This window comes from Entelurus aequoreus, linkage group LG27 (assembly GCF_033978785.1).
Source record: "Entelurus aequoreus isolate RoL-2023_Sb linkage group LG27, RoL_Eaeq_v1.1, whole genome shotgun sequence".
Lineage (NCBI taxonomy): Eukaryota > Metazoa > Chordata > Actinopteri > Syngnathiformes > Syngnathidae > Entelurus > Entelurus aequoreus.
This window is the reverse complement of record NC_084757.1, coordinates 1,344,268-1,370,766: the sequence shown is the minus strand read 5'-3', so window position 1 is coordinate 1,370,766 and position 26,499 is coordinate 1,344,268. Positions and strand designations below refer to the sequence as shown.

General features: G+C 41.0%; 1 protein-coding gene across 1 annotated transcript in view; it reads right to left on the bottom strand.

Annotated features, from left to right (window-relative positions):
* Positions 1-138: 138 nt before the first annotated feature.
* sap130a (Sin3A-associated protein a) overlaps positions 139-26,499 on the bottom strand; it is a 45,698-nt gene continuing 19,337 nt past the window's right edge. The window contains exons 10-21 of the mRNA XM_062038582.1: positions 26,343-26,447; positions 22,436-22,577; positions 22,240-22,355; positions 20,334-20,597; positions 20,104-20,257; positions 17,063-17,161; positions 16,639-17,000; positions 16,339-16,572; positions 8,748-8,873; positions 8,566-8,669; positions 5,356-5,469; positions 139-997 (exon numbers count right to left, since the gene is read on the bottom strand). Coding sequence (XP_061894566.1) covers positions 839-997; positions 5,356-5,469; positions 8,566-8,669; positions 8,748-8,873; positions 16,339-16,572; positions 16,639-17,000; positions 17,063-17,161; positions 20,104-20,257; positions 20,334-20,597; positions 22,240-22,355; positions 22,436-22,577; positions 26,343-26,447 — 1,979 coding nt within the window. The 3' untranslated portion in view covers positions 139-838. The remainder of the gene's footprint in view (positions 998-5,355; positions 5,470-8,565; positions 8,670-8,747; positions 8,874-16,338; positions 16,573-16,638; positions 17,001-17,062; positions 17,162-20,103; positions 20,258-20,333; positions 20,598-22,239; positions 22,356-22,435; positions 22,578-26,342; positions 26,448-26,499) is intronic.

Below are 26,499 nucleotides of genomic sequence, written 5' to 3'. Positions count from 1 at the left end.
CAATACTTCATTCTTGTGAGGTACTTCCTGTTAGTCCGTTTACAGGTGAGGCTTTCAAACAGGAACAGCTGCCTGCACACAGTAAAGGAGATAAGGTTACTAGGGACAATAACGACTAAACAGGTGTCCAGCTGTTGTTGAAGCATCTTTACTATAATTACAGACAAAAAGAACAATATACAAGGACTGAATGACCCAGACGCACTACATTATCCCCACATTGTGAAACGAGGTGTTTGTTTTCACTTCTCGCATCACAAAACGTCCGGTTGGGGTAGAACATTTTTTTTAGGGGGAAGGGAAAAAAATAAAAATAAAGGAGAGCTTGTTAAAAAGTGACACATCCGGCCGCTCGCTCACCTTCGACACAAAAAAAAAGGGAAATTTATGAGGCCAATTACACATTCTAGTATTCTACTTCCTCATAATGGTTTACTGTAAATGTGGGTTACATCTGACTTTAGGAGGTGTGACATCACGCACAAATGAAGGCACCCGTCGATGAAAAAAAAAAAGAAAAAGAAAAAAAAAAGAGCACGTTTGAGGTCGGTCTTGTCTTCACATAAAGGTTCCTTGATGATTTCAATTCACGCCGCTCCGAGTCACCGGGGGTCCGCCTCCAGTGCCACATTTTCACAGCTACGCAGTACGGCGGACGCCGAGTTAGTACAAAATGTCTCCGAGGCCGTCGACGAAGCTCGTCCTAAAGCCCCTCCCCCAACCCGCCCATGAAGGGTGCCTTTGATTGTGTGAATGCAGATCGTAGCACCAGATTCTGAGCGCCAAAGTGGGGGAGTGGCGGCAAATAGAAAGGGGGGGGGGGGGGGGGGGGCGCCGCTCACGCCCGCTCTTTGCGCTTCAGTTTGGACGACTTCTTGACGCCGCTGTTCTTGTTGAGCAGCTTGAGGACTTTGTCTTTGTGCTCCAACACTTTCATCATGGTGTCCCGCGCCTCCGTCACCTGGTCCATCACCAGCTTGCAGCGCTGCATGTTGCCCTGCAGGGGGCAGCGCACACAACATTTTTCACTGATTGGTCTGTGACGGGAAGCTTGGTTACTACAAGAAGAGTTTAGGGATGTCCGATAATGGCTTTTTGCCGATATCCGATATGCCGATATTGTCCAACTCTTTAATTACCGATACCGATATCAACCGATAACGATATCAACCGATATATACAGTCGTGGAATTAACACATTATTATGCCTAATTTGGACAACCAGGTATGGTGAAGATAAGGTACTTTTTTAAAAAATGAATAAAATAAAATAAGATAAATAAATTAAAAACATTTTCTTGAATAAAAAAGAAAGTAAAACAATATAAAAACAGTTACATAGAAACTAGTAATTAATGAAAATGTGTAAAATTAACTGTTAAAGGTTAGTATTATTAGTGGAGCAGCAGCACGCACAATCATGTGTGCTTACGGACTGTATCCCTTGCAGACTGTATTGATAAATATTGATATATAATGTAGGAACCAGAATATTAATAACAGAAAGAAACAACCCTTTTGTGTGAATGAGTGTGAATGAGTGTAAATGGGGGAGGGAGATTTTTTGGGTGGGTGCACTAATTGTATGTGTATCTTGTGTTTTTTATGTGGATTTAATAAAAAAAAAATAAAAAAAATAATTAAAAAAACGATACTGATAATAAAAAAACCGATACCGATAATTTCCGATATTACATTTTAACGCATTTATCGGCCGATAATATCGGCAGACCGATATTATCAGACATCTCTAGAAGAGTTGATGCAAATTGAGAGACCCGAAAACTGTCTGTAAGACATAATCCACGCCAAGTTTTGACCAAACAACCACCATTACATGACACGTAGACCAGTGGTTCCTGTCGCATGGTTGGGCCGCCAATACATACCCGTTTCCTCAGCTGAGGTCCGTATGGGCCACAGCGGTACTCGGTCGTTATACACTTTTTAACCACTCGTGGCAGTCATGAAAATATCAAACAAACGAAGTCTGGAGCTAAAGTCATTGAGAAGTTTAAGCGCAAAAATTATAACTTAAGTAGTGAAGCACTTGAATTTTAGTGCACCTAAATTTTATTGACAGTTAATTTTAAGAAACATTATTATTAATTCAGTTATAATGGATTTCTTTGTATGTACATTTATCTTTCATCAGTTTTTATGAATCCCCTCTTTTGCAGTATATTTGTTTATTTTTACTTTTGTAATCAGCCTGACCTAAGCCTTGATAATAATCTCTGTGATTAACACATGCTTTGTTATCATTTGACAAGGTATATCCTCTTTTATTTTTTTTTAGACTTAGACTTCCTATAGTCATTCAAATTTGAACTTTACAGTACAGATAAGAACACAATTTTGTTGCATTAGCTCATGGTAATGCAGGATAAAAGAGCAATAAGGTGCAGATATAAATAAATACATTACTGTACAGATAAATATATTGCACTTTTGCATATGCATCCATGTTTATGGATGTATGTTATATTGTCTTTATATTCCAGACAGTTAATCCGTTTTTGGGGGGAATTGAAGAGATTATGATGATGCGTTCAAGAGTCTTACGGCCTGACGGAAGAAGCTGTGACAGAACCTGGAGGTTCTGCTACGGAGGCTGCAGAACCTCTTTCTAGAGTCCAGCAGTGAAAACAGTCCTTGGTGGGGGTGGGAGGAGTCTCTGCAGATTGTCTGAGCCCTGGTTAAACTGTAAGCCATATTTTCCGGACTACAAGCCGCTGCTTTATATATACTCTAGCTTTTAAATAGACTCTGTTTTAGACCAGTTGACCTGCCGCTTCTCTTTTTTGGGATGTTTCTTTCTGTTATTAATATTCTGGTTCCTACATTATATATCAATATATATCAATACAGTCTACAAGGGATACAGTCCGTAAGCACACATGATTGTGCGTGCTGCTGGTCCACTAATAGTACTAACCTTTAACAGTTAATTTTACTCATTTTCATTAATTACTAGTTTCTATGTAACTGTTTTACTTTCTTTTTTATTCAAGAAAATGTTTTTAATTTATTTATCTTATTTTATTTTATTATTTAAAAAAAAAAAAGACCTTATCTTCACCATACCTGGTTGTCCAAATTAGGCATAATAATGTGTTAATTCCATGACTGTATATATCGGTATCGGTTGATATCGGTATCTGTAATTAAGAGTTGGACAATATCGGAATATCATATATCGGCAAAAAAGCCATTATCGGACATCCCTACCGAGCGCATATCATTATGTCAAGATAATGGCACTAGCATTTACTTCATTTAAGAATATTTTTCAACATATTGAGCAAAAAGGTCTCTTTTTTTCTACCAAGAAAAGTGCACTTGTTATTACTGAGAATATACTTATTTTAAGGTATTTTTGGGTTCATTGAGGTTAGCTAATTCGACTTGTTTTGGAAAGTCTTGACAAGCCGAATTTTCTTGTTCTATTGGCAGATATTTTTGCTTAGTTCAAATAAAATACCCCTCATTTTTGTATTTTTTTTCTTGTTTTTGAACACTGACTTATTGCAGTGTGCCCCCAATGGCCTGAACTCTCACGTTATCATGAATTATTTTCAAAAACTGTACCCACTTGGCACCCATTGCAGCCCAGGAGCGGTGTCCCAACATTTGCGGCCCCTTTCTATGGTTTCCCCATTTAAGATTTTGAGTTTTTCCTTGCCCAGATGTGGTTTCAGACCAGTGATGCCATCGTGGTATGTGCACCTGTGATTAAGGGCTATAGAAATCAACCTTGATCGATTGATTGATAGTACGTTACGGCTAATTTGTGGATTTGTCTTCGCAAACGACCAAAATGTTTTGGATTCAACAAACATTTTTTCTGATTCTGAAAAGGTGTGGTATTGTTTGTGGTATGGCGCCATCGTTTGGACGAGTTGGCTCACTGCAGGTACTGCGGGTTAAAAACGCACTTCCTGTTTCGCTCCTTAAACCGAAACGGTTTGTCAATAGCGTTTCTGCTTATATGGATTCTTAATTCCTCACTCCAAGCAAGCTTTGTAAATTCAACAATAAAACTAAAACTATTCATGCCTACTAATCTGTCCCATGTGTGATGTCTGTAGGAGTGTTTTCATGCATATTTCTACGTGCTATCGTAATGTAATGAAGCTAGCGTTGTTAGCATTAGCTAATATGCGAACACGTTTACGAGTGTGTTAGTATTATTAACTTACGATGGCACTATTTTTGTATAGTTTCACAACTTCCTCAGTAAATTCACCAAAATGCCACCGTGGAGTTGTTGAGTCTGTTCAGCTAAATGGAGAGCTAGCTTGCGCAGCTATGGGGTCCATGGCGATGACTTCTGTTTTGCTTGATCAGCCGTTTTACTGCCGTGTCTCAGACACCATTTGGGAACAAATAAGGTATGTAAATAAACATTTACAAAATCTTTCTGTGTAAATAACTAATTTCACAATATGCGTGTTCTGCCTCAGTTATTAAGATTACTTTATTCAGTGTGTGTTATTTCCAAGTCATTTCAGTTGGTTCAGTTAAGTGAGCTGTACCTTTAAGAAACACGCAGATAGGTCACGTGTTTAGACTCCGGAAAGATTTCAGACAGGTGCGCACAACTGCGCTTCACTCCTCATGTTTCTCAGCAAACAACTATCACATCTTATGCTGTTCGTGGCATCGTTGGTATGTACCTATATCTAATGTGTACAGTACACAATGAGTCATATTTAGCTGTGAAATGTGTGTGTTTTATGATGTTAGGCGATCTCTGATTGCATTACCTGTTCAGGTCGGCTAACTTTCATATGTTGTCATCTGCCGCCATCTAGTGGACGTTTGTTGTACTGTTACTTAAGTCAATTTAAACTGTTGTAGAAAGCTCAATTGTCACTGGTATTATTAATCATAACAACACATACAGTGGTGTGTGACAAAGTTAAACTTAGATTTAATTCAAATAGGATACTTGATAATCTGTAGTCTGTGATATGACATTATTAAGTTCATTTAATTCATGCATTTACATTTACAATGTATGTGTCTTACAGTTTTACCCTTTCAACTGTCAATAAACCTGGCCTCCTTCAGTCAACCTGGTGTTCAGAGTTTTGATGAGCGGAAGGTGTTGAACTTACTGCCTTCGTGTACAAGCGTGCTTAAGGAAGGCAGGATAATGCGGCTTATAGTCCAGTGCGGCTAATATGTGGGGGGGAAAAATTATTCTCAGATTTAGTGGGTGCGGCTTATTTACCGGCTAGTCCAGAAAATACGCCATACAATGATGTCATTTTGACACTCCCAGGCCGCGCTGTAACCACAAAATTGATTTACGGCCTGGGGAAACACTGCCCGTCTCAATAGTCTCACCTGGATGAGTTCATTGATGCGATGGAGGTCGTCATCAGAACCTGCTCTCTTTTTTGGGATGAGGCCCTCCTGGAGCGAGGACAGGCGGTTGTACACGTCATCCTCCAAAGTCGACTGCAGAGATAAAAGGAAGGCAAGTCAAATATAAAAGACAACAGGAGGTGAAAGAAAATGGATTTGGTCGACTTTTGGTCCGTTTGTGAAGTAAGACGGTCACTGATGTTGCGCTAGTTCTTGTTCTTCCACGCCAAACTCATCCGCAAGTACTCGCCTCCCTACCATTGAACAAAGATTGTGAATGACCGACAAGAGGCTTCACTCCGCTCATTTAATTCTACGGTCAAATAAACATGCTGAGAGCACTGCACTGAGTTGGACATCTTGTATCCATTTTGAAAGCCAGAGACGAAGAAAAGAAACACACAGGCATTGCAATATAACCATTTGTTGATTTATCAACCTCTAAAGGCTTAATGGCCACCTTTTAGCTCTTATTTGGGGCGGCGTGGCGAAGTTGGTAGAGTGGCCGTGCCAGCAATCGGAGGGTTGCTGGTTACTGGGGTTCAATCCCCACCTTCTACCATCCTAGTCACGTCTGTTGTGTCCTTGGGCAAGACACCTCACCCTTGCTCCTGATGGCTGCTGGTTAGCGCCTTGCATGGCAGCTCCCGCCATCAGTGTGTGTGTGAATGGGTGAATGTGGAAATACTGTCAAAGCGCTTTGAGTACCTTGAAGGTAGAAAAGCGCTATACAAGTGTAACCCATTTATCATTTATTATTTACTTCCAAAATTGTGTACACTACTGAATTGGGGTCTTATGGCCGCTTATGTGGACACTTATACTGCCATCTGGTGGTGTCAGAAGAGTATAACATACAATGGAATTTGGAAAAAAAAAGGGTAAAAATAAGAATTAGCATGTCACTACACATGAAGTACACGTTTGTGTACTTATGGACTAAGTACATCATATCAAAAGATGATTCTTAGTTTTTATTCTAATTAGGGTCCAATAAGCCCAAATAGCAAAGCAAAAAGAAAAAAAAAGCATGTAAACAAACAGCTTGGGCCTTAAGAGGTTAAGGCCTTTAATTGTATGATTTTTTTCCGTATTTAATAAAGCATAATAATATAATAATAAAACATCGCTTACTGTACAATGTCTGCTGTCATCAGGACGTCGACTAATAGAATCTGTTTAAATTCTCTTTAAGATGAAGAAAGAATCATAATCCTTGCAAAAAAAAAAGGGGGGGGATGGAACCAAGGGTCTGTCGTTTTTTCGCTTTTTCCTGGTTGAAATTGGCTGTCAAAGTGTACCAAGTTGTCGGATTACATCCTCATCCTCATCCTATCCAGGTGAAAGGCATGAGTTATTATCTACAATAAACTTCCAAGAGCAGGGAAGCGAGGAAGCAGCTGACCAGTCGATATTGTCAAAATAGGCACACAAGCTTGAGATTAAAAAGTTAAAGTACCAATGATTGTCACACACACACACGAGGTGTGGCGAAATTGTTCTCTGCATTTGACCCATCACCCTTGATCACCCCCTGGGAGGTGAGGGGAGCAGTGAGCAGCAGCGGTGGCCGCGCCCGGGAATCATTTTTGGTGATTTAACCCCCAATTCCAACCCTTGATGCCGAGTGCCAAGCAGGGAGGTAATGGCTCCCATTTTTATAGTCTTTGGTATGACTCGGCCGGGGTTTGAACTCACAACCTACCCACTCTAACCACAAGGCCACTGATCACGGCACAGCTATAAGTACCGTATTTACCGCCCCGTGTTGTAAGCCGCACCTTCAATGAATGGCATATTTCAAAACTTTGTTTACCTATTAGCCGCCCCGTGTTATTAGCCGCACCTACGCTACGCTAAAGGCAATGTCAACAAAACAGTCAGATAGGTCAGTCAAACTTTAATAATATATTACAAACCAGCGTTCTAACAACTCTGTTCACTCCCAAAATGTAATGTGCAAATGTGCAATCACAAAAATAGTAACACTCAAAATAGTGCAGAGCAATAGCAACATCAATAACTCAACGTTGCTCATACGTTAGTGTCACACAACACACAAAATAAACATTTAAAGCTCACTTTCTGAAGTTATTACTCATCAACAAATCCCTCGAATTATTCTTCTTCGGTGTGCTTCACTTGTTTTTTGACACCATCTGTGAAGTGGACGCGCATGCAGTCATAGATCAACAGGGACGGAGCTGCGTGAAAAAAGTCACCCGGTCTCTTCGCTCATTTTTTCTTCATCCATCCATCCCTTCGAGTTAGCTTTTATGATGACGCCAGCTGGAAAGTTCTCTTTTGGCAAGGTCTTCCTTTTAAATATCACCGTGGGTGGAAGTTTCTGGCCGTTAGCACGGCAAGCTAGAACCACAGTGAAGGACGACTTCTCATTCCCTGTGGTGCGAATATTCACCGTACGTGTTCCAGTTGTATCCACAGTGCGGTTCACATGAATATCAAAAGTCAGTGGAACCTTGTACGCGTGTCTCTTAGCAGGAGCCATTTTGTGGTCTTTACAGAAACACACAAATGAAATGAAACGTAATATCCGCACGCTTCTTCTTCTACGGGGGCGGGTGCTCACCTTGGCGGTTGCTTACTGTAGAAGAAGAAGCGCTTCCTCTTCTATGGGGGCGGTTGCTTACCGTAGAAGAAGAAGCGCTTCCTCTTTTACGGGGAAAAAAGATGGCGGCTGTTTACCGTAGTTGCGAGACCTAAACTTTATGAAAATAAATATTAATATTAATCCATATATAAGGCGCACCGGGTTATTAGCCGCACTGTCAGCTTTTGAGAAAAATTGTGGTTTTTAGGTGCGGCTTATGGTGCGGAAAATACGGTAGTTGGTCTGCGTTAGCGCTTATAATAACAATATCACTAATACTTGGTTAATATTCAAGTCACGACATGTAAATGAAGTATTGCTGGCGCATTTTGGATGGTTATTTATTGGACTTTATGGACTTTTATTTCCGAGTTAGATTAAAAAAAATAATAACACATCCGTCGTCATGTCTTTCATAATGAATGTGAACGATAGACAAAATTCCTACAAAAAAAGTGCACTTCCCCTTCGAGGCCCGAATTCTCGCAAAACTAATATCATGACTTTAAAGGCTTTTTAATGACCTGCGGAAAACCTGAAGATTTGGGTCACGCCCGGCGCCCGGATGTTAAACTCACCAGCTGCCGGAGTTGCGCAGCACACAAGTGAATCTTCCAGCCTTGCGCTCTGCACGCCACCCCTTTCTGGTTGGCCATATCCTGTAACGTGCCCTTCTTGTCCTCTGAAACACAATGTGTTGGACAGAAAAACTGAGCTCCACAGGGTGACATTCACGACCATTCCAACACCAGACACTTACCTTTGACCCGGATGTCGCTGTACCTCTGGAAGTGGTGGTAGGCCGCTTTCCAGGGGTTACGGTAGTGACGCAGGAGGGTGACGGGCGGTCGAGGCCGGACGGGCACGTAGCGCACGCCTTCCTCGTCTGAGGGAGGACAAGAAAAGCAATCACAGTTCAGTGACAGTCACCGGTTCTTGTTCGGAAACCGTCTCCAAGTGTATCAATTTCTTGGAATCGGCTTCTGTATGGATTATTCTGGGTGGAGATGACGGCATTACGCAAAATGGGGGCACCCGGGAAGAACAAACACTAACATATTCCAAGAAAATATTGCAACAGCCTACTTGTAATAATTAAAAGGCTGCTAGTTCATCAAAAGGACATACTTTAAAGCAATATGCTGAAACATTTAAACACAGCATGCAATAATTCAAAATAAAAGTTGCGTTTTTGAACCTCTCCGATCTCATACCAGCAGCGGTAATGCTAGCACGTCATCTGAATACAACAGGTGCACTGCAAAAAGTGAAATCTAAGTAAGATGAAATATCTCAAATAAGGGTGATATTTGCTTATTTTCGGTCTGATAAGATAATTCTTCTCACTAAGCAGAATTTATGTTAGTGTTTTACTTGTTTTAAAGGCCTACTGAAAGCCACTACTACCGACCACGCAGTCTGATAGTGTATATATCAATGATGAAATCTTAACATTATAACACATGCCAATACGGCCGGGTTAACTTATAAAGTGCAATTTTAAATTTGCCGCTAAACTTCCGGTTCGAAACGCCTCTGAGGATGACGTATGCGCGTGACGTAGCCCGGGGAACACGGGTATGCCTTCCACATTGAAGCCAATACGAAATAGCTGTTTTCATCTCATTCTGGGTGTATTCTGGACATCTGTGTTGGTGAATCTGTTGCAATTATGTTCATTGCATTATGGAGAAAGAAGCTGAGCAAGTAAAGAAGAAAGTTGTCGGTGCGAAGCGTCTATTTTGCGAGGGAAGTCAGCAGCAACACGTACACAGCCGGCGCTTCTTTGTTTACATTCCTGAAAGATGCAGTCAAGATGGAAGAACTCGGATAACAGAGACTCTAACTAGGAGGACTTTTGACTTCGATACACAGACGCCTGTAGAGAACTGGGACAACACAGACTCTTACCAGGATTACTTTGATTTGGATGACAAAGACGCAGACGTGCTACCGTGAGTATGCAGCTTTGGCTTCCAAACATTTGATCGCTTGACGGTACGTGCGCGTCACTTACGTAACTTTTTTTAAATATATAAGCTTTATGAACCTTGGGTTAGGTGAACGGTCTTTTGGGCTGAGTGATTGTGTGTGTTGATCAGGTAATAATAATAATAATGGATTAGATTTTATATCGCGCTTTTCTATTGTTAGATACTCAAAGCGCTCACAGAGAAGTGGGAACCCATCATTCATTCACACCTGGTGGTGGTAAGCTACATTTGTAGCCACAGCTGCCCTGGGGTAGACTGACGGAAGCGAGGCTGCCAGTTTGCGCCTACGGCCCCTCCGACCACCACCTACCATTCATTCATCATTCATTTCACCGGTGTGAGCGGCACCGGGGGCAAAGGGTGAAGTGTCCTGCCCAAGGACACAACGGCAGCGATTTTTTGGATGGTAAGAGGCGGGGAGCGAACCTGCAACCCTCAGGTTTCTGGCACGGTTGCTCTACCCACTACGCCACGCCGTCCCAAATTGTATTGGCGTGTTCTATGGAGCTAGGAGCTAGCAGAGGAGCTAGGAGCTAGCATAACAAACACGTAGGTGTTTTTATGCAGGATTAATTTGTGGCATATTAAATATAAGCCTGGTTGTGTTGTGGCTAATAGAGTATATATATGTCTTGTGTTTATTTACTGTTTTAGTCATTCCCAGCTGAATACCAGGTACCGTGAGTAGCAGCTGCGCTTCCAAACATTTGATCGCTTGCCAGTACGTGCGCGTCACGTACGTTACTTTGTTTAAATATATAAGCTTTATGAACCTTGTGTTAGGTGAACGGTCTTTTGGGCTGAGTGAGTGTGTGTGTTGTGCAGGTGTTTGAATTGGATTGGCGGCTTATATGGAGCTAGGAGCTAGCAGAGGAGCTAGGAGCTAGCATAACAAACACTGAGGTGTTTTTATGGAGGATTAATTTGTGGCATATTAAATATAAGCCTGGTTGTGTTGTGGCTAATAGAGTATATATATGTCTTGTGTTTATTTACTGTTGTAGTCATTCCCAGCTGAATATCAGGTCACCCCCGGCTCTCACAGCATCTTCCCTATCTGAATAGCTTCAACTCCCCACTAGTCCTTCACTTGCACTTTACTCATCCACAAATCTTTCATCCTCGCTCAAATTAATGGGGAAATTGTCACTTTCTCTGTCCGAATCTCTCTCACTTCATGCGGCCATCATTGTAAACGATAGGGAACTTTGCGTATATGTTCAACTGACTACGTCACGCTACTTCCGGTAGGGGCAAGCCTTTTTTTTATCAGATACCAAAAGTTGCGATCTTTATCGTCGTCGTTCTATACTAAATCCTTTCAGCAAAAATATGGCAATATCGCGAAATGATCAAGTATGACACATAGAATAGATCTGCTATCCCCGTTTAAATAAAAAAAATTCATTTCAGTAGGCCTTTAAGGGTTTTGGTCCTAAATGATCTCAGTAAGATATTACAGCTTGTTGCTGAGATTTGATGAGCTATATTGAGTAAAACATGCTTGAAACTAGAATATCAACTGTTGCAAAGCTGTGTCATCAACATTTACAAGTATAAAAGTACTTTTTTAAAGTAATCATTTCTTATTTTAAGCATGAAAAAAAAATCATGACTTTGACACAATTTTGTCTCATAATTAAAACAGATGACAGCCAAATGGACTTTGCGGTTTTATTTTGAATGAAACAATAGAAAACACGTACTTATATAGTAGTACAGTTGGCACAGTGCAGCAAACTGATAGTTAATATTTAAACATTTAACATGTGACATTTCAAACAATTTTTAACAGAAATAGTTCATGCACATTCAGATAAATTCTTAAAAATTACAATGAAAATTTTTTTGGCCGAGGGCCGGGCTGTATATATGCGCACTAATTGACTGAAAGAGCAGGCACTTGGCGCGATGATGTCATGTTATCCATGGAAAAATGCATTTTTAGACCATATGATTTGCCTGAGCGGCTAGGAGACCCCGAGAGTAACAAGCGGTTGCTTTGTTGCCTTTCCATTAAGAACAATAAACTAGTTTTTAGTATAAGTTTGCTGGTTTCAAGAAATGTAATGCCGAGCGCATATCATTATGTCAAGATAATGGCACTAGCATTTACTTCATTTCTGAATATTTTTCAACATATTGAGCAAAAAGGTCTCTTTTTTTTAATTTCTACCAAGAAAAGTGCACTTGTTATTAGTGAGGATATACTTATTTTAAGGTATTTTTGGGTTCGTTAAAGTTAGCTAATTTTACTTGTTTTGGAAAGTCTTGACAAGCCAAATTTTCTTGTTCTATTGGCAGATCATTTTGCTTCGTTCAAATAAAATACCCCTCATTTTTGTATTTTTTTTCTTGTTTTTGAACACTGACTTTTTGCAGTGTGCCAACGAACGCCTCTAATTGTGTTAGCACCATTATTTGTTACATTGAATTGAATGCCTTCTCATTTAGATGAGCATGACGAGAGACAGATTCTGACTTGTACTCGTTCCAGTTCACGTCTGCCACTACAGAAATGTCACCGAGCAGCGACTAAGTTTGTGGTCAAAAGTTTGCATTTTTGGTAGGTGAATGTTTAATTGGCAGAGAAAAGTTGCAAGCTCCCCCCCCCCCCCCAACAGATTTTCACTGAGTCATTATATTATACAGGTGAAACTCATAAAATTAGAATATTGTGTACAAGTCCATTTATATCAGCAATTAACTTCAAATGTGAAACTAAGATGTGATATTAACTCATTACATGCAAAGTGAAATATGTCAAGCCTTTATTTTTTATAATTTTAATGATATTGGCTTACAGTTTTTGAAAGCTTACATTTTCTGAGATTTTCAATTAAAGGTTTTTCCTAAACTGTAAGCCATAATCATCAAAATGATAAATACAGGCTTGAAATATCTCACGTTGCATGTTAATATCACATGTTACATTCTTGTGTGATTTGCACATGATTAAATTCTACAGAAACAAATGTCTTATAAATTTAATAAGTAGGTAAAAAATTATTTGAAATAAAGTTTTTATTTTCCTTCTATGCTACATATGTGCCTATTGAGAGCTCACAGTAGGCTTTGTAAGGTCATGTTACCGGACACAATTGATGCTAATCCACCTTTTTTCCCCTAATAAGAATCGATAAGAGAACCGTTAAGGAACCGAAACGTTATGCTAAATCAAAAGTGGAATCGGAACATCCCATTTATATCAGATTCCTGGGGCCGTACTTATCAAGCTTCTTAGAATTACTCCTAAGAAGTCTGCTAAGAGTTGACTTAAGAGTAAATAAATTATTTGCTGAAAGCTGCACTTAAAAGTTAGTTATCAAGCGTCTTACTCACACTTTCAGCGAAGTGTAGGACTGAATCTTAAGTGTCACACTCAGAGCTGAATTACGACATTACTATGTGCCGTAAACGGAATTTTAGGTGACGTCATTTCTGTGTCCATAGAAATGACCAATCACGGAAGGGAATCCATTGTGTAAGAATAAAGAAATATCTTGGAAATATTTAAGTGGACAATGGGAGTGTATATTTTGACAATAAACTACAAAATAATACAAAACAAACTAGTCCCCGCCGGCACTCACGCTACCGCTCCCTCTCTTCTATCGCCCACACACTCACTGACGTCACTCACCTCACGGCCACACACATACGCTACTGTCATAACATTTTCTTTCCAATTCATTAATTAGGCAGCTAATTTGAAACTGGTGTGGGTGGCTCTATATATACTAGCCCACTGCAGACACATGCAGAAATCAACATGGAATCGAAAAGTATTAAATCTGTGACAAAAATAATATCCGCTCTGTCTAAACGATACCGTTTGATCAGCTGCTCTTCATCAAAAAAAAAAAAACATTGTTCCGTTCCCTGAACGTTCGCGCACGTCTCTCTCGCCTCAGTGCCATCCCCTGCTGGCAACTCCTAACCACTTAAGACACCTCTGAAGGTCTCTTAAATATCGTGGAGAGTAGGCGTGATTCTTAGACTTAAGAACGTTGATAAAAGGCTTTTATTCTTAAGTTTGAGAGTAGGACTAAATTTCGCAAATTCTCAGAACTTAAGTGTAAAATGGCACTCTAAGAAGCTTGATAAGTACGGCCCCTGGTCTGTGAATGTTAAGTTTTTCTTATTTATTTTTGTTTGTTGACAATTTGATCCATGGGAATTTTGTATTTGCCTTGTTTTTTTTCTTTAACTCTAGTACATTAAGGCTAATGGCTACATTAGCACAGGACTCAAATGTTCTTTTGAAGTTTCCTTTGTGGCACTGAGTGTTAATTATACACCACTTTAAGCTATTTTGGAGAACCATTTCTCGTAAAGTTTGCCTCGAGTTATTTAAGAAAAGGTAAAGCTGTTTCTTGGTGTTTTATAACTAAGAATGAGTTCTCTGTGCTCTGTATCAAGTCAATTTGACATCTTTGTTAACATAAAACTAAGTTCTTGGTCCGTGTTGGTATGCAAGTCTGACATCTTTGTCTTTATGTAAAATTGACTTCTTAATGTTTTGTTTTCACTCAAACTCAACATTTTGGTTTGTGTTTGAAAGTAACTTTGACATCTTGTGGTGTTATATTCAAGACTGTTGAATTTAGGATTATTCTACATTAAAAATACCAACCAGGTTTTGTCTGATGTGTTTTTATGGGATCAAAGGTGATTTTTAGTTTGCTTAATTTCCAATCAATTTTGAGTTGGGTACATATAAATCAATTTCGCTTAGTAACCCAAATAATTTAATTTGAGCTGTATTTGTTAAAAATTAGTCTGACAAATGTAAATCAATTTCGCTTAGTTATTGCAATAATTTCATTTCGGCTTTATTAGCTAAAAATTTGTTGGACTAACTCATTTTTATTGTATTGCGAGAATGTACTAATTTTGAGTTAGGGCAACACATATTTGTTGGATGGAAATCCTGCCCTCATTTTAATTGAGTTCATCCAATGAGTCATTTTTTTGAGTGTGTGAATGTTGTCTGTCTATCGTCTGTGTTGGCCCTGCGATGAGGTGGCGACTTGTCCTGGGTGTACACCGCCTTCCGCCCGAATGCAGCTGAGATAGGCTCCAGCACCCCCCGCGACCCCAAAAGGGACAAGCGGTAAAAAAATGGATGGATGGATGGATGGAATCGGAACCGAAAAAATCTTATCAACTCTCAGCCCTGGGGGTGTCAAAAAAAATTTAAATTTCTAATTGAGTCGCGATTCTTATTTTTAACAATTCTTAATCAATTAAAAAAAACAAAAAACGATTTATATGCCCCTATCTGCTGTACAGATTTATTTTACAAAAGAGAAGTGTTGGATACATCTCTTGTTGCCTTATTTGTATTTGACTGTATCAAATGTTTGGGTGGAATTGTATTAAACAAAACCAGTTTTCTTTTAAGTTATATAAACATTTATCAGAGCTGTTATCCATTTTATGGAAGAATGTGGTTAATCATAGAATTGGAATCAAGTAGAGATGCCCGATAATGGCTTTTTTGCCGATATCCGATATTCCGATATTGTCCAACTCTTAATTACTGATTCCGATATCAACCAATACTGATATATACAGTGGTGGAATTGACACATTATTATGCCTAATTTTGTTGCGATGCTCCGCTGGATGCATTAAACAATGTAACAAGGTTTTCCAAAATAAATCAACTGAAGTTATGGAAAAAAATGCCAACATGGCACTGCCATATTTATTATTGAAGTCACAAAGTGCTTTTTTTTTTTTAACATGCCTCAAAACAGCAGCTTGGAATTTGGGACATGCTCTCCCTGAGAGCGCATGAGGAGGTTGAGGTGGGCAGGGGCGGGGTATATTGTAGCTTCCCGGAAGAGTTAGTGCTGCAAGGGGTTCTGGGTATTTGTTCTGTTGTGTTTATGTTGTGTTACGGTGCGGATGTTCTCCCGAAATGTGTTTGTCATTCTTGTTTGGTGTGGGTTCGCAGTGTGGCGCATATTTGTAACAGTGTTAAAGTTGTTTATACGGCTACCCTCAGTGTGACCTGTATGGCTGTTGACCAAGTATGAATTGCATTCACTTGTGTGTGTGAAAAGCCGTAGGTATTATGTGACTGGGCCGGCACGCAAAGGCAGTGCCTTTAAGGCTTAATGGCGCTCTGTACTTCTCCCTACGTCCGTGTACCACTCCGTACAGCGGAGTGGTACATAAGTTTTACTTTTTGAAACCGATACCGATAATTTCCGATATCACATTTTAAAGCATTTATCGGCCGATAATATCGGCATCTCTAGAATCAAGTATAGATTTTGAATAGAGAATTGATTCTAAATGGAACGGTTACCCCCAAGAATGAAATGGGATGGTGTGGTGACGTACCGACATATTCCCTCGGGGGAGACTCGCGGCGCTCGGCCCTGCCAGTGACGGGGCGCCCTGGCGTCTTCTCCTCGTCAGTGCTGTTGGTCTCCATCATCTCGTTCTCTTCCGTGGAGATGACGTGCTGCTGCTTGCGAGGCTTCTTCCTCGGGGAAGCTCCAGTGATCAGATCTCCTGCGGGCGGCACATTGAGGGTGGAGGCCTGGGCATTCAGGGCTGGGTTCACCATTGAATCTTAAAAAAAAGATGGGAGTCAGGTTTATTCCGCACATCACGTGACCAGAAAGAGGCGGTCCTCACCAGGCTGAGCGGTGTCCATCATCTCCAGCTCCTGCTTGACTTTCACATCAGGGCAGGCGGAGCTGGTGTTGCAGGCTGCGGTGCTGGTGGCGGCGGGCTGCGTGGGCGACGCCACCGTGTTGGCCATGGATGCGACGATGGGCGGGGTCATAGCCATGGCCGCCGGCAGCGCTGAGAGGACAGAGGACGGCTGGGAGGGCGGCACGGGGCCCGGCGTGGCCAGCAGGGCGGGCAGGGCCTGGGCGAGATGCGGGGCGCCGGAAGCCACGGCTTGCTGCTCCCCTCCTTGTGGGGGTAGCGCCTCCACGGTGGCCATGACGGGAGGGGCCACCGCCATGTGCATCTCGGTTTTGGGTTTGACTCTGCTTAGGCAAGGGTGAAAGAGTCAGAGTGCTTCAAAGCGATTGAAGACAAGTACACTTACCCTGCTGGTCTGGGGGAGCCGGCCCCTCTCACCCCACACTCCATTCGGCTGCTGCTCTGGTCGCAGGGCTGAGTGGGGATGAGGGTCTTACGAACACAACTGCAACACAGGCAGCAAGGTCAAAGGTTAATATTGCTACATATTAAGGGTGTAACGGTACGTGTATTTGTATTGAACCGTTTCGGTACGGGGGTTTCGGTTCAGTTCGGAGGTGTACCGAACGAGTTTCCACACGGACATATTAAGTGGCGTAACGCACGTTGCGTAAACAATGCACACTGAGGCACAACACACGGCATGCTAGCAGCGACCGGGCTACGACAACATGCAAAAGCCAGAGCTGGAAGACCCTCCTGCCTCGTTAAGATCTCCCGTTTGGGAACATTTCGGTTTCGCGGTGCGACACAACAATGGACGAACAAACACAGCTCCCACCGCATTCAAGCAGCCTCTCCTCGGCGAGTCAGGCAGGGCTAAAGTAATAACAAATGCCGTTGGTGTTTTTATAGCAGCAGATTCAAGACCATATCGCATTAAAAACTAGATTTTGACCCACTTCTATGGTGGAAGAACAATGTGCCCATATACAGTATCCTCTTACTGCCAAGTTAGCCAGGCACTACCTCGCCCTACCTGCTACCTCCGTGCCCAGCCAAAGGGTATTTTCCACAGCTGGAGACATTTTAACTGCAAGCAGGTGTGCGCTTTCTGCAGACAATGTGGATAAACGGATTTTTCTGGCAAAAAACATGAAAATTGAGTGAAAGTCACCAGGGTTAAAGGGTGGGGGGTGGGCGGGGGGATGGGGGGGGGAAGTTAATCTGAGGCTGAGTTGACTTGAAACGGTTTGATGTTGCACTTTATATGTGGAAATGTTGCACTTTATATGTAGAAAGGTTTTGTTAAGAAACCAATTCTGAGCCTCATCTTATTTAGTTTTTATTTTATATATGTTGACTGCATTAACCCTGGCAATCGACCCTGTGTGTATATGTATGTTATTGTTATGTTAAAAGGATAAAGCCATTGTTTACAAATTTTGGTAAATAAATAACCAGAAAATGTATATTTTGTTTTTTTCTTACTGTACCGAAAATGAACCGAACCGTGACCTCTAAACCGAGGTACGTACCGAACCGAAATTTTTGTGTACCGTTACACCCTTACTACACATAGCCTGCTTTTATACCACAAGCCTTTGCCCCAGATGTTGTAAAAGTGGTTGATTAGAGGTGCATACAGTATCAAATATGTGCAGTAATGTGCAGGTTATTTTCAGGTCCCGGGGCAGCGGGGTCCCAACATTGTGCGGCCCTGAGCTAATTTTAACGGTCAGTGACACATTTTAAAAATAAGATTACAAAAAAAAAAAATATACAGCAAACATGTAATGTAACAAGGAAATGTTGCAATATTGACTCTAATAACACAAAGCTGCCATGCAGGCAGTTTTTTACTTTAAAACTGTCATTGCTCAAAAAATAATAATACAAATTATAATCGACAGATCTGTAGTTTATCTAGGGCAGGGGTCACCAACGCGGTGCCCGCGGGCACCAGGTAGCCCGTAAGGACCAGATGAGTAGCCCGCTGGCCTGTTCTAAAAATAGCTCAAATAGCAGCACTTACCAGTGAGCTGCCTCTATTTTTTTAATTTTATTTATTTACTAGCAATCTGGTCTCGCTGTGCTCGACATTTTTAATTCTAAGAGAGACAAAACTCAAATAGAATTTGAAAATCCAAGAAAATATTTTAAAGACTTGGTCTTCACTTGTTTAAATAAATTCATTATTTTTTTTACTTTGCTTATTATAACTTTCAGAAAGACAATTTTAGAGAAAAAAATACAACCTTAAAAATGATTTTAGGATTTTTAAACACATATACCTTTTTACCTTTTAAATTCCTTCCTCTTATTTCCTGACAATTTAAATCAATGTTCAAGTAATTTTTTTTTTATTGTAAAGAATAATAAATACATTTTAATTTAATTCTTCATTTTAGCTTCTGTTTTTTCGACGAAGAATATTTGTGAAATATTTCTTCAAACTTATCATGATTAAAATGCAAAAAAAATATTCTGGCAAATCTAGAAAATCTGTAGAATCAAATTTAAAACTTATTTCAAAGTCTTTTGAATTTCTTTTAAAATTCTTGTTCTGGAAAATCTAGAAGAAATAACGATTTGTCTTTGTTAGAAATATAGCTTGGTCCAATTTGTTATATATTCTAACAAAGTGCAGATTGGATTTTAACCTATTTAAAACATGTCATCCAAATTCTAAAATTAATCTTAATCAGGAAAAATTACTAATGATGTTCCATAAATTATTTTTTAAAGTTTTTCAAAAAGATTCGAATTAGCTAGTTTTTCTCTTCTTTTTTTCAGTTGAATTTTGAATTTTAAAGAGTCGAAATTGAAGATAAACTATGTTTCAAAATGTAATTGTCATTTTTTTCGTGTTTTCTCCTCTTTTAAACCGTTCAATTAAGTGTAAATATCATTAATTATTAATAATAACATAGAGTTAAAGGTAAATTGAGCAAATTGGCTATTTCTGGCAATTTATTTAAGTGTGTATCAAACTGGTAGCCCTTCGCATTAATCAGTACCCAAGAAGTAGCTCTTGGTTTCAAAAAGGTTGGTGACCCCTGATCTAGGGTATCCATCCATCCATTTTCTACCGCTTATTCCCTTCGGGGTCGCTGGAGCCTATCTCAGCTACAATCGGACGGAAGGCGGGGTACACCCTGGACAAGTCGCCAACTCATCACAGGGCCAACACAGATAGACAGACAACATTCACACTCACATTCACACACTAGGGACCATTTAGTGTTGCCAATCAACCTATCCCCAGGTGCGTGTCTTTTTATCTGGGGTAGTTCTTTTTAACTAGTGGGGTGGGCCCCCCTGTGCGATGCCAAGGTTTCAAACGCCGCTTTGAAAAGGTGTGCACTGCAATATGTGCTCCTTGTAGCCACTGATCCTAACTTCCTAACTTTGAACACAAAAGTACTAAGCCGCACTAACACTCACCTTTCAGTTGTGGGCTTCTTGCGGAGGATGCTGGGCCTCGGCGAGGACACCAAGGTGGGCGCCCCTCCCTGGCCGTGTGCCTGCACTATGGTGCCAACCGGCTGACTGGTGCTGCTAATAGGGTTTGCCACAAAGCCATCTGCCAAAACGACTCCTGTAAGGGGATTGGAACAGGCCTTAAGACACAGTTAAGTGGTCTGTCGAGAGGTCAAAAGCGTTTTAAAAGTTACCAGCTTTTGCGTCGGACGGCGGTTGCTGCTGCTGCTGAGTTGCGTTGGGGGCCTGCTGGATTCCCTGCGTGCCGATGGACGCGCTCGTGTGCAGGCCCTGCACGCCTATGGGCGCCGGCTGGATGCCCTGCGCGGCGATGGGTGCCGGCTGGATGCCTTGGGTGCTGATTTGCGCCATCAGCTGCATGTGGTTCAGATGGACAGTGGTGGCGACGCCCACTCCGGCTTGGGCGGGCAGTGCTGAGCTTGGCGCTTGGGGAGTAACTATCAGGCGGCACACACACACGCCTCAGGTTAGGTGTGGTTACACAGCGGTGGCTAAAAATTAGAGATGTCCGATAATATCGGCAGTCCGATATTATCGGACGATAAATGCTTTAAAATGTAATATCGGAAATTATCTGTATCTGTGTCAAAAAATTATATTTATGACTTTTTAAAACGCCGCTGTATGGAGTGGTACACGGACGTAGGGAGAAGTACAGAGCAGTTGCGTCTCCCAGTCTTGCCAACCCTCCCGATTTTCCAGGGAGACTCCCGAATTTCAGTGCTCCTCCCGAAAATCTCCCGGGGCAACCATTCTACCGAATTTCTCCCGATTTTCCACTCAGACAACAATATTGGGGGCGTGCCTTAAAAGGCACTGCATTGGCGTGCCGGCCCAATCACATAATATCTATGGCTTTTCACACACACAAGTGAATGCAAAGCATAATTGGTCAACAGCCATAGGGTCACACTGAGGGTGGCCGTATAAACAACTTTAACACTGTTACAAATATGCGCCACACTGTGAACCCACACCAAACAAGAATGACAAACACATTTCGGGAGAACATCCGCACCGTAACACAACATAAACACAACAGAACAAATACCCAGAACCCCTTGCAGCACTAACTCTTCCAGGACGCTACAATATACACCCCCCGCCCCCAACCTCCTCATGCTCTCTCAGGGAGAGCATGTCCCAAATTCCAAGCTGCTGTTTTGAGGCGTGTTATAAAAAATAATGCACTTTGTGACTTCAATAATAAATATGGCAGTGCCATGTTGGCATTTGTTTTCCATAACTTGAGTTGATTTATTTTGGAAAACCTCGTTACATTGTTTAATGTATCCAGCGGGGCATCACAACAAAATTAGGCATAATAATGTGTTACCGTATTTCCTTGAATAGCCGCAGGGGCGCTAATTAATTTAAAACCTCTTCTCACCCCTGCGTTTACCAAAAGCAGGCGAGATTGCCATGCATGCGGTACTTATTTTAAAACCTCTTCTCACTCCGGCGCTTACCTTATCATGAAAAGCACATTTAATAAAAAAAAACGTTATTATGGTCTTACCTTTAGGTATAAATGAGTCCATGCCAGCTCCTTTTCAAGAAAAGCATCAATATAGAAGTCTTCCTTCAGTTTTAAAAGTCTCTCTGTCTCGATGGAGATCTTCCTTTTAAGTATTACCTCCTGCTTCGATTGAAAGTCCAGTTTAGAAAACTGTTTTATTTTAGATATGTAATCCTCCATGGTGAAATAAATGGCTGCGCACTATTGCTGCTGTTGTCTTCTTCTGCAGCACATGTCTTCTGCAGTACCAGCAGTCGCAAGAAGGATCACTAGCGCCCTCTACCACCAGGAGGCGGGAGTCATTTAATGACTCATGTTTGACCCGGCGGAAGTGCCAAGCATGCGCTAATTATTTTGCGAAACGAGTTTGACCCGGCTGTAATTCTAGGCATGCGAATACCATATTCCCGGCGCCAATTCAAGGAAATACGGTAATTCCACCACTGTATATATCGGTATCGGTTGATATCGGAATCGGTAATTAAGAGTTGGACAATATCGGAATAGGCAAAAAAGCCATTATCGGACATCTCTACTAAAAATAAGATGGAGGTTCGTACCTGGATACTGGCGGATGGTGGACACAGAGCTGCTGATGGGGGTGTACGTGTGGGTCAGGGGATATGACGAGGAGTACGCCGGAAGGAAATATTGAAACTGAACTGGTACAGAAGGCCTACAAAATGAAGTGCCAGCGGTTCAGGATCCATGCTCTTCAGATCAGGTCAAATTCATCGATTCGTGTTTGGCTTTCACCTGTTGTCGCTTCTGGGTTCCATGGTGACGGGGTTGGGAGACGACCGGTGGCTTTGGATGGGGATGAGGTTGGCTCTCTCTGCGGGGTAGTCGGGCTGCACGCGGGACGATGAGTGAGCGATGGGCTGAGGCACCACTTTGGCTGCAGGAGACATGGAGGAAGGCGAGGTGATGGGTGCCGTCAACATTTGAACCGATCTGGTACCAATTCCTGGTACCTGGGAATCGATACCGGTACTCAATGGAACCACTTTTCAGTACTTTTGTGTGTGTTCATAATGATTACCCTTAACTCCGGACCATACGCCGCTACTTTTTATCTACACTTTGCACCCTGCGGCTCAGGTTTGGATTTTTCCTCGCTGACAGCCATAATGCCAATAATTTCATTAAAGACACTAAACTGTTGTATTATTGTTTGTGCTATGGCGCCATCTTTCCCACGAGTTCGCTCACTGCAGGTGCTGCTGTGTAAAAGCCTACAGTGTTTCCTGCTGTTTAAAGCGCTGAACCGGAAGTACAAGTGCCGTTCCGTCTTCTAGCAGTCCATTGCGTTCCTACCCATATGGATTCTTCAATCATCACTCCAAAGCAACGTTTATAAGCTTAACAATATGACTAAAACAATTCTTACACACTAAACCATATGTTTTCCTGCATATTTGTACGTGCTGACGTCGTGTAAAGATCGCGAGTGCCATTAGCATGAACTAATACAAACGTGTACAAGTGTCTGTCTTATTAGTATTAACTTACAATGGCATTCAGTTTGTATTGTTCCAGTTTCACAAATTCCTCGGTATATTAACGAAGACGTCACCGTGGAGTTATTGAGCCTGTTTACATGATTGGAGAGCTAGCTTCCGCACCATGACGGTGACTTCTGTTTTGTTTGATCAGCCGTTTTACTGCCGTGTTACAGACACAAATGAACATTTACAGAATCTTTCTGTGTAAATAACTCATTTCACAACATATACAGTACAGGCCAAAAGTTTGGACACACCTTCTCAATTCGACGCGTTTTCTTTATTTCCATGACTATTTTACATTGTAGATTGTCACTGAAGGCATCTGTCAGAATAATTGTATCTAAGTTATCACAAAACTTTGTGTTGCCATGAGTTCCCGGCAAGAGGACAAAAGCTGTCTTTGATCTTACCAAGCAAAAGGCTTGTAAAACTCCACTGTGTAGGATGGGAAGCGACATGAAGGCGTCGGTTTCTTTGATCTATTGTAACCCACAGGAAGATCTTGTCTTGACCCGAGATCTACAAAGCGGAGAGGAAGCAGGACCTGATGCAGCTGGCAACTTATATTTGAACTGTTTTGTGACCAAGGGCGACGGCTGTTTACGACCCCCTCTCCCTTTAGAAACAGCTCTTATATAATCAGGGAAAGTCCAAATAAAAGAGGTGGCAGAGAATTCTCTTGCCAAAGCGTGGTGGAAGACTGTGCAAAGAGTACAGCCCAGACGTTTCTCCTCATTGAGCCAAATTGAATCCTGTCTCGGTTTAATTCCTTACTTCTTGTCTGTTTAATAGATGTCATCGGTGTTTGAACCTGACAGCATCAAAACTATTACACCTGTGAAGTGAAAACCCTTTCAGGTGACTACCTCTTGAAGCTCGTGGAGAGAATGCCAAGAGTGTGCAAAGCAGTAATCAGAGCAAAGGGTGGCCATTTTGAAGAAACTAGAATATAATAAACATGTTTTCAGTTATTTCACCTTTTTTTGTTAAGTACATAACTCCACATGTGTTCATTCACAGTTTTGATGCCTTCAGTGACAATCTACAAAATAAAAAATAAAGAAAACACATTGAATGAGAAGGTGTGTCCAAACTTTTGGCCTGTACTGTATATCTGTGGCAGGTAATATATGAAAACATTTTATTTTTTTATTTAGTAGGTGCAGCTTAGGTACCGGTACCCATTCTCAAACAATGGCAATAAAACGATTCTGATTCTGATATAGTCAGGAAAATACGGTAATAGTTTTTGATGATAAAACCTCATTTTTTATTGCAACATTTAAAAATGATTCTGATTATGAGAACTGCTGTCCAGGTGTTATATCTTCTTTCATTACCACACTTCTGAGTCTTAATTACAGTTGCAAGTCCATGAAGTTAGATGGCAGTAGTGTATAGTGTGTTGGCTAGTCAGTTCAGTCTTTGTTGAATCTAGTCTTTTGTTGCTCCCTAAAATGTGTTGATACTATAAGTATTGCACCTATTACGCACCAGCTGTTTGATTGTATCGCGCATCTTAGTTGTAGTTTTATTTAACAAATTTGGAGGTGTTGGCCATGTAAAATCGCTAATACTAATAAGTAGGATGTCAACAGCGGAGCCAATGTATATTAGCATCAAGCTGGCGCATTTTTTGGAAAAGTGGGGCCTTATTTTACTTATGTTGGAGCGGGTTTTTTTGAGTGAATTCCTTTGTTGACATTGGAAATTGCAACATTACCTTGAGGTAGGGATGATGTTTGATAAGAAATTATCGAGTTCGAGCCTATTATCGAATCCTCTTATCGAACTGATTCCTTATCGATTCTCTTATCGAGTCCAGATAGGTTGTTGTATATGGAAAAAAACACAATATTTGGTTTAACAAAAGCTCACTTTTATTATATAAGAAAACAATTTAATCTAATAAATAAATACATATTGACTGTTACCCCCTAAAAAAATAAAATAAAATAAATAAATATTGACTGTTGTTACCCAAAGTATATTAAGTGGGATTTTTCAGAAAAACAAATATATACAGTAACACAAAAACAACCTGTCTCTGTGATCACTATAGGTGTATAAATAATAATATAGTGTTAAATAAAATCAGTCCCTTGGGCACAAAACTGAAAATAATACAGCTCTCCAAAAAGTGCACTTCTGCTGCTATTTGACATAACTGTTTGTTATGATGCTTTGACATTTTTGCACATTATTTCTTTATTGAAAGAAAATTCTATGAAGAGAAAAGTTGTTTGCAAATGTGGTTACAATGCTAAAAAATCAAAAGTTAAAGCTAAAAAAAGAAATACACTTTATTGAGTTAACATTATTTCTTTATAGGGGGAAAGATGTTATGAGCTAGGGAATATAACAACTACACTACCCAGCATGCAACGGGAGTGACGAGCATGCGCAGTAGCTCCGAAAAGTGTTGCATATCGTCACCCGGCAGCTAAGAATGAGGTACCGTTATGAGCACGCTGTGAAAGTAAACGTCAAGAACTCAGCCAACACGCCTCGTCTGCATTATTTATAATTAGACAGACAACACATATACAGTGTGATTTTGTTTTGTTTACAAGTAAAGAAAAACAAAAGTTAAAAAAGGGAGATGTGTTGTATATATATGTATGTGCTGCGGTTGCTTTAAGAACGTTGCGACAGCTGCCGTAAAGGAGGTGCGTTGCTAGCCTGGTTGCTATGTTTCAGGTTGGTCGTAAAAGTGTTCTTCATGTGTTTGTACCCTGCTCAAATTTCTCAGTAAAGTTATTCATTGGATTATACCTTTTGTTGAGAACTTTATTACACCTTGGAGCGCTTTTTCCCGTCCATTTTTTTTCCTGCTTTCCCTATCTGCGCCTAATGACCGAGCTACGTGACGAGATTTGTTGTGATGTCACAGGGAGCATTTCTGGTCGGGACGGGATTCGTTCCGAGGGATTCGAATAAAGAACCAACTCTTTTTCTTTACTCAAAGTGGTCTCGATAACGGGTACCGGTTCTCAAAAAGGGATTCGAGTCCGAGGACTTGGTTCAATTCTTATCGAACAACTGGGAAAACCGGTTTAGAGTATCATCCCTACCTAGAGGTAGTTTGGCTGAGTCTGCTCTCTGGTTAGATTCGGTTGGTGCCATGCCAAAAATCAGTCATCAACACAACTTACCAACAGGGATGGTGGAGTTGGTGACGGCGGTGGCGTGAGACGAGTGGGAGGCCATCGTCATGGTGACAATAGTGTTGCTGCTCATTTGGCTGTGCGCCACGGTACCTGAACATAACAGGGCACAACTGTTAATATCTATAGGTCGCCCTTCTTAGAC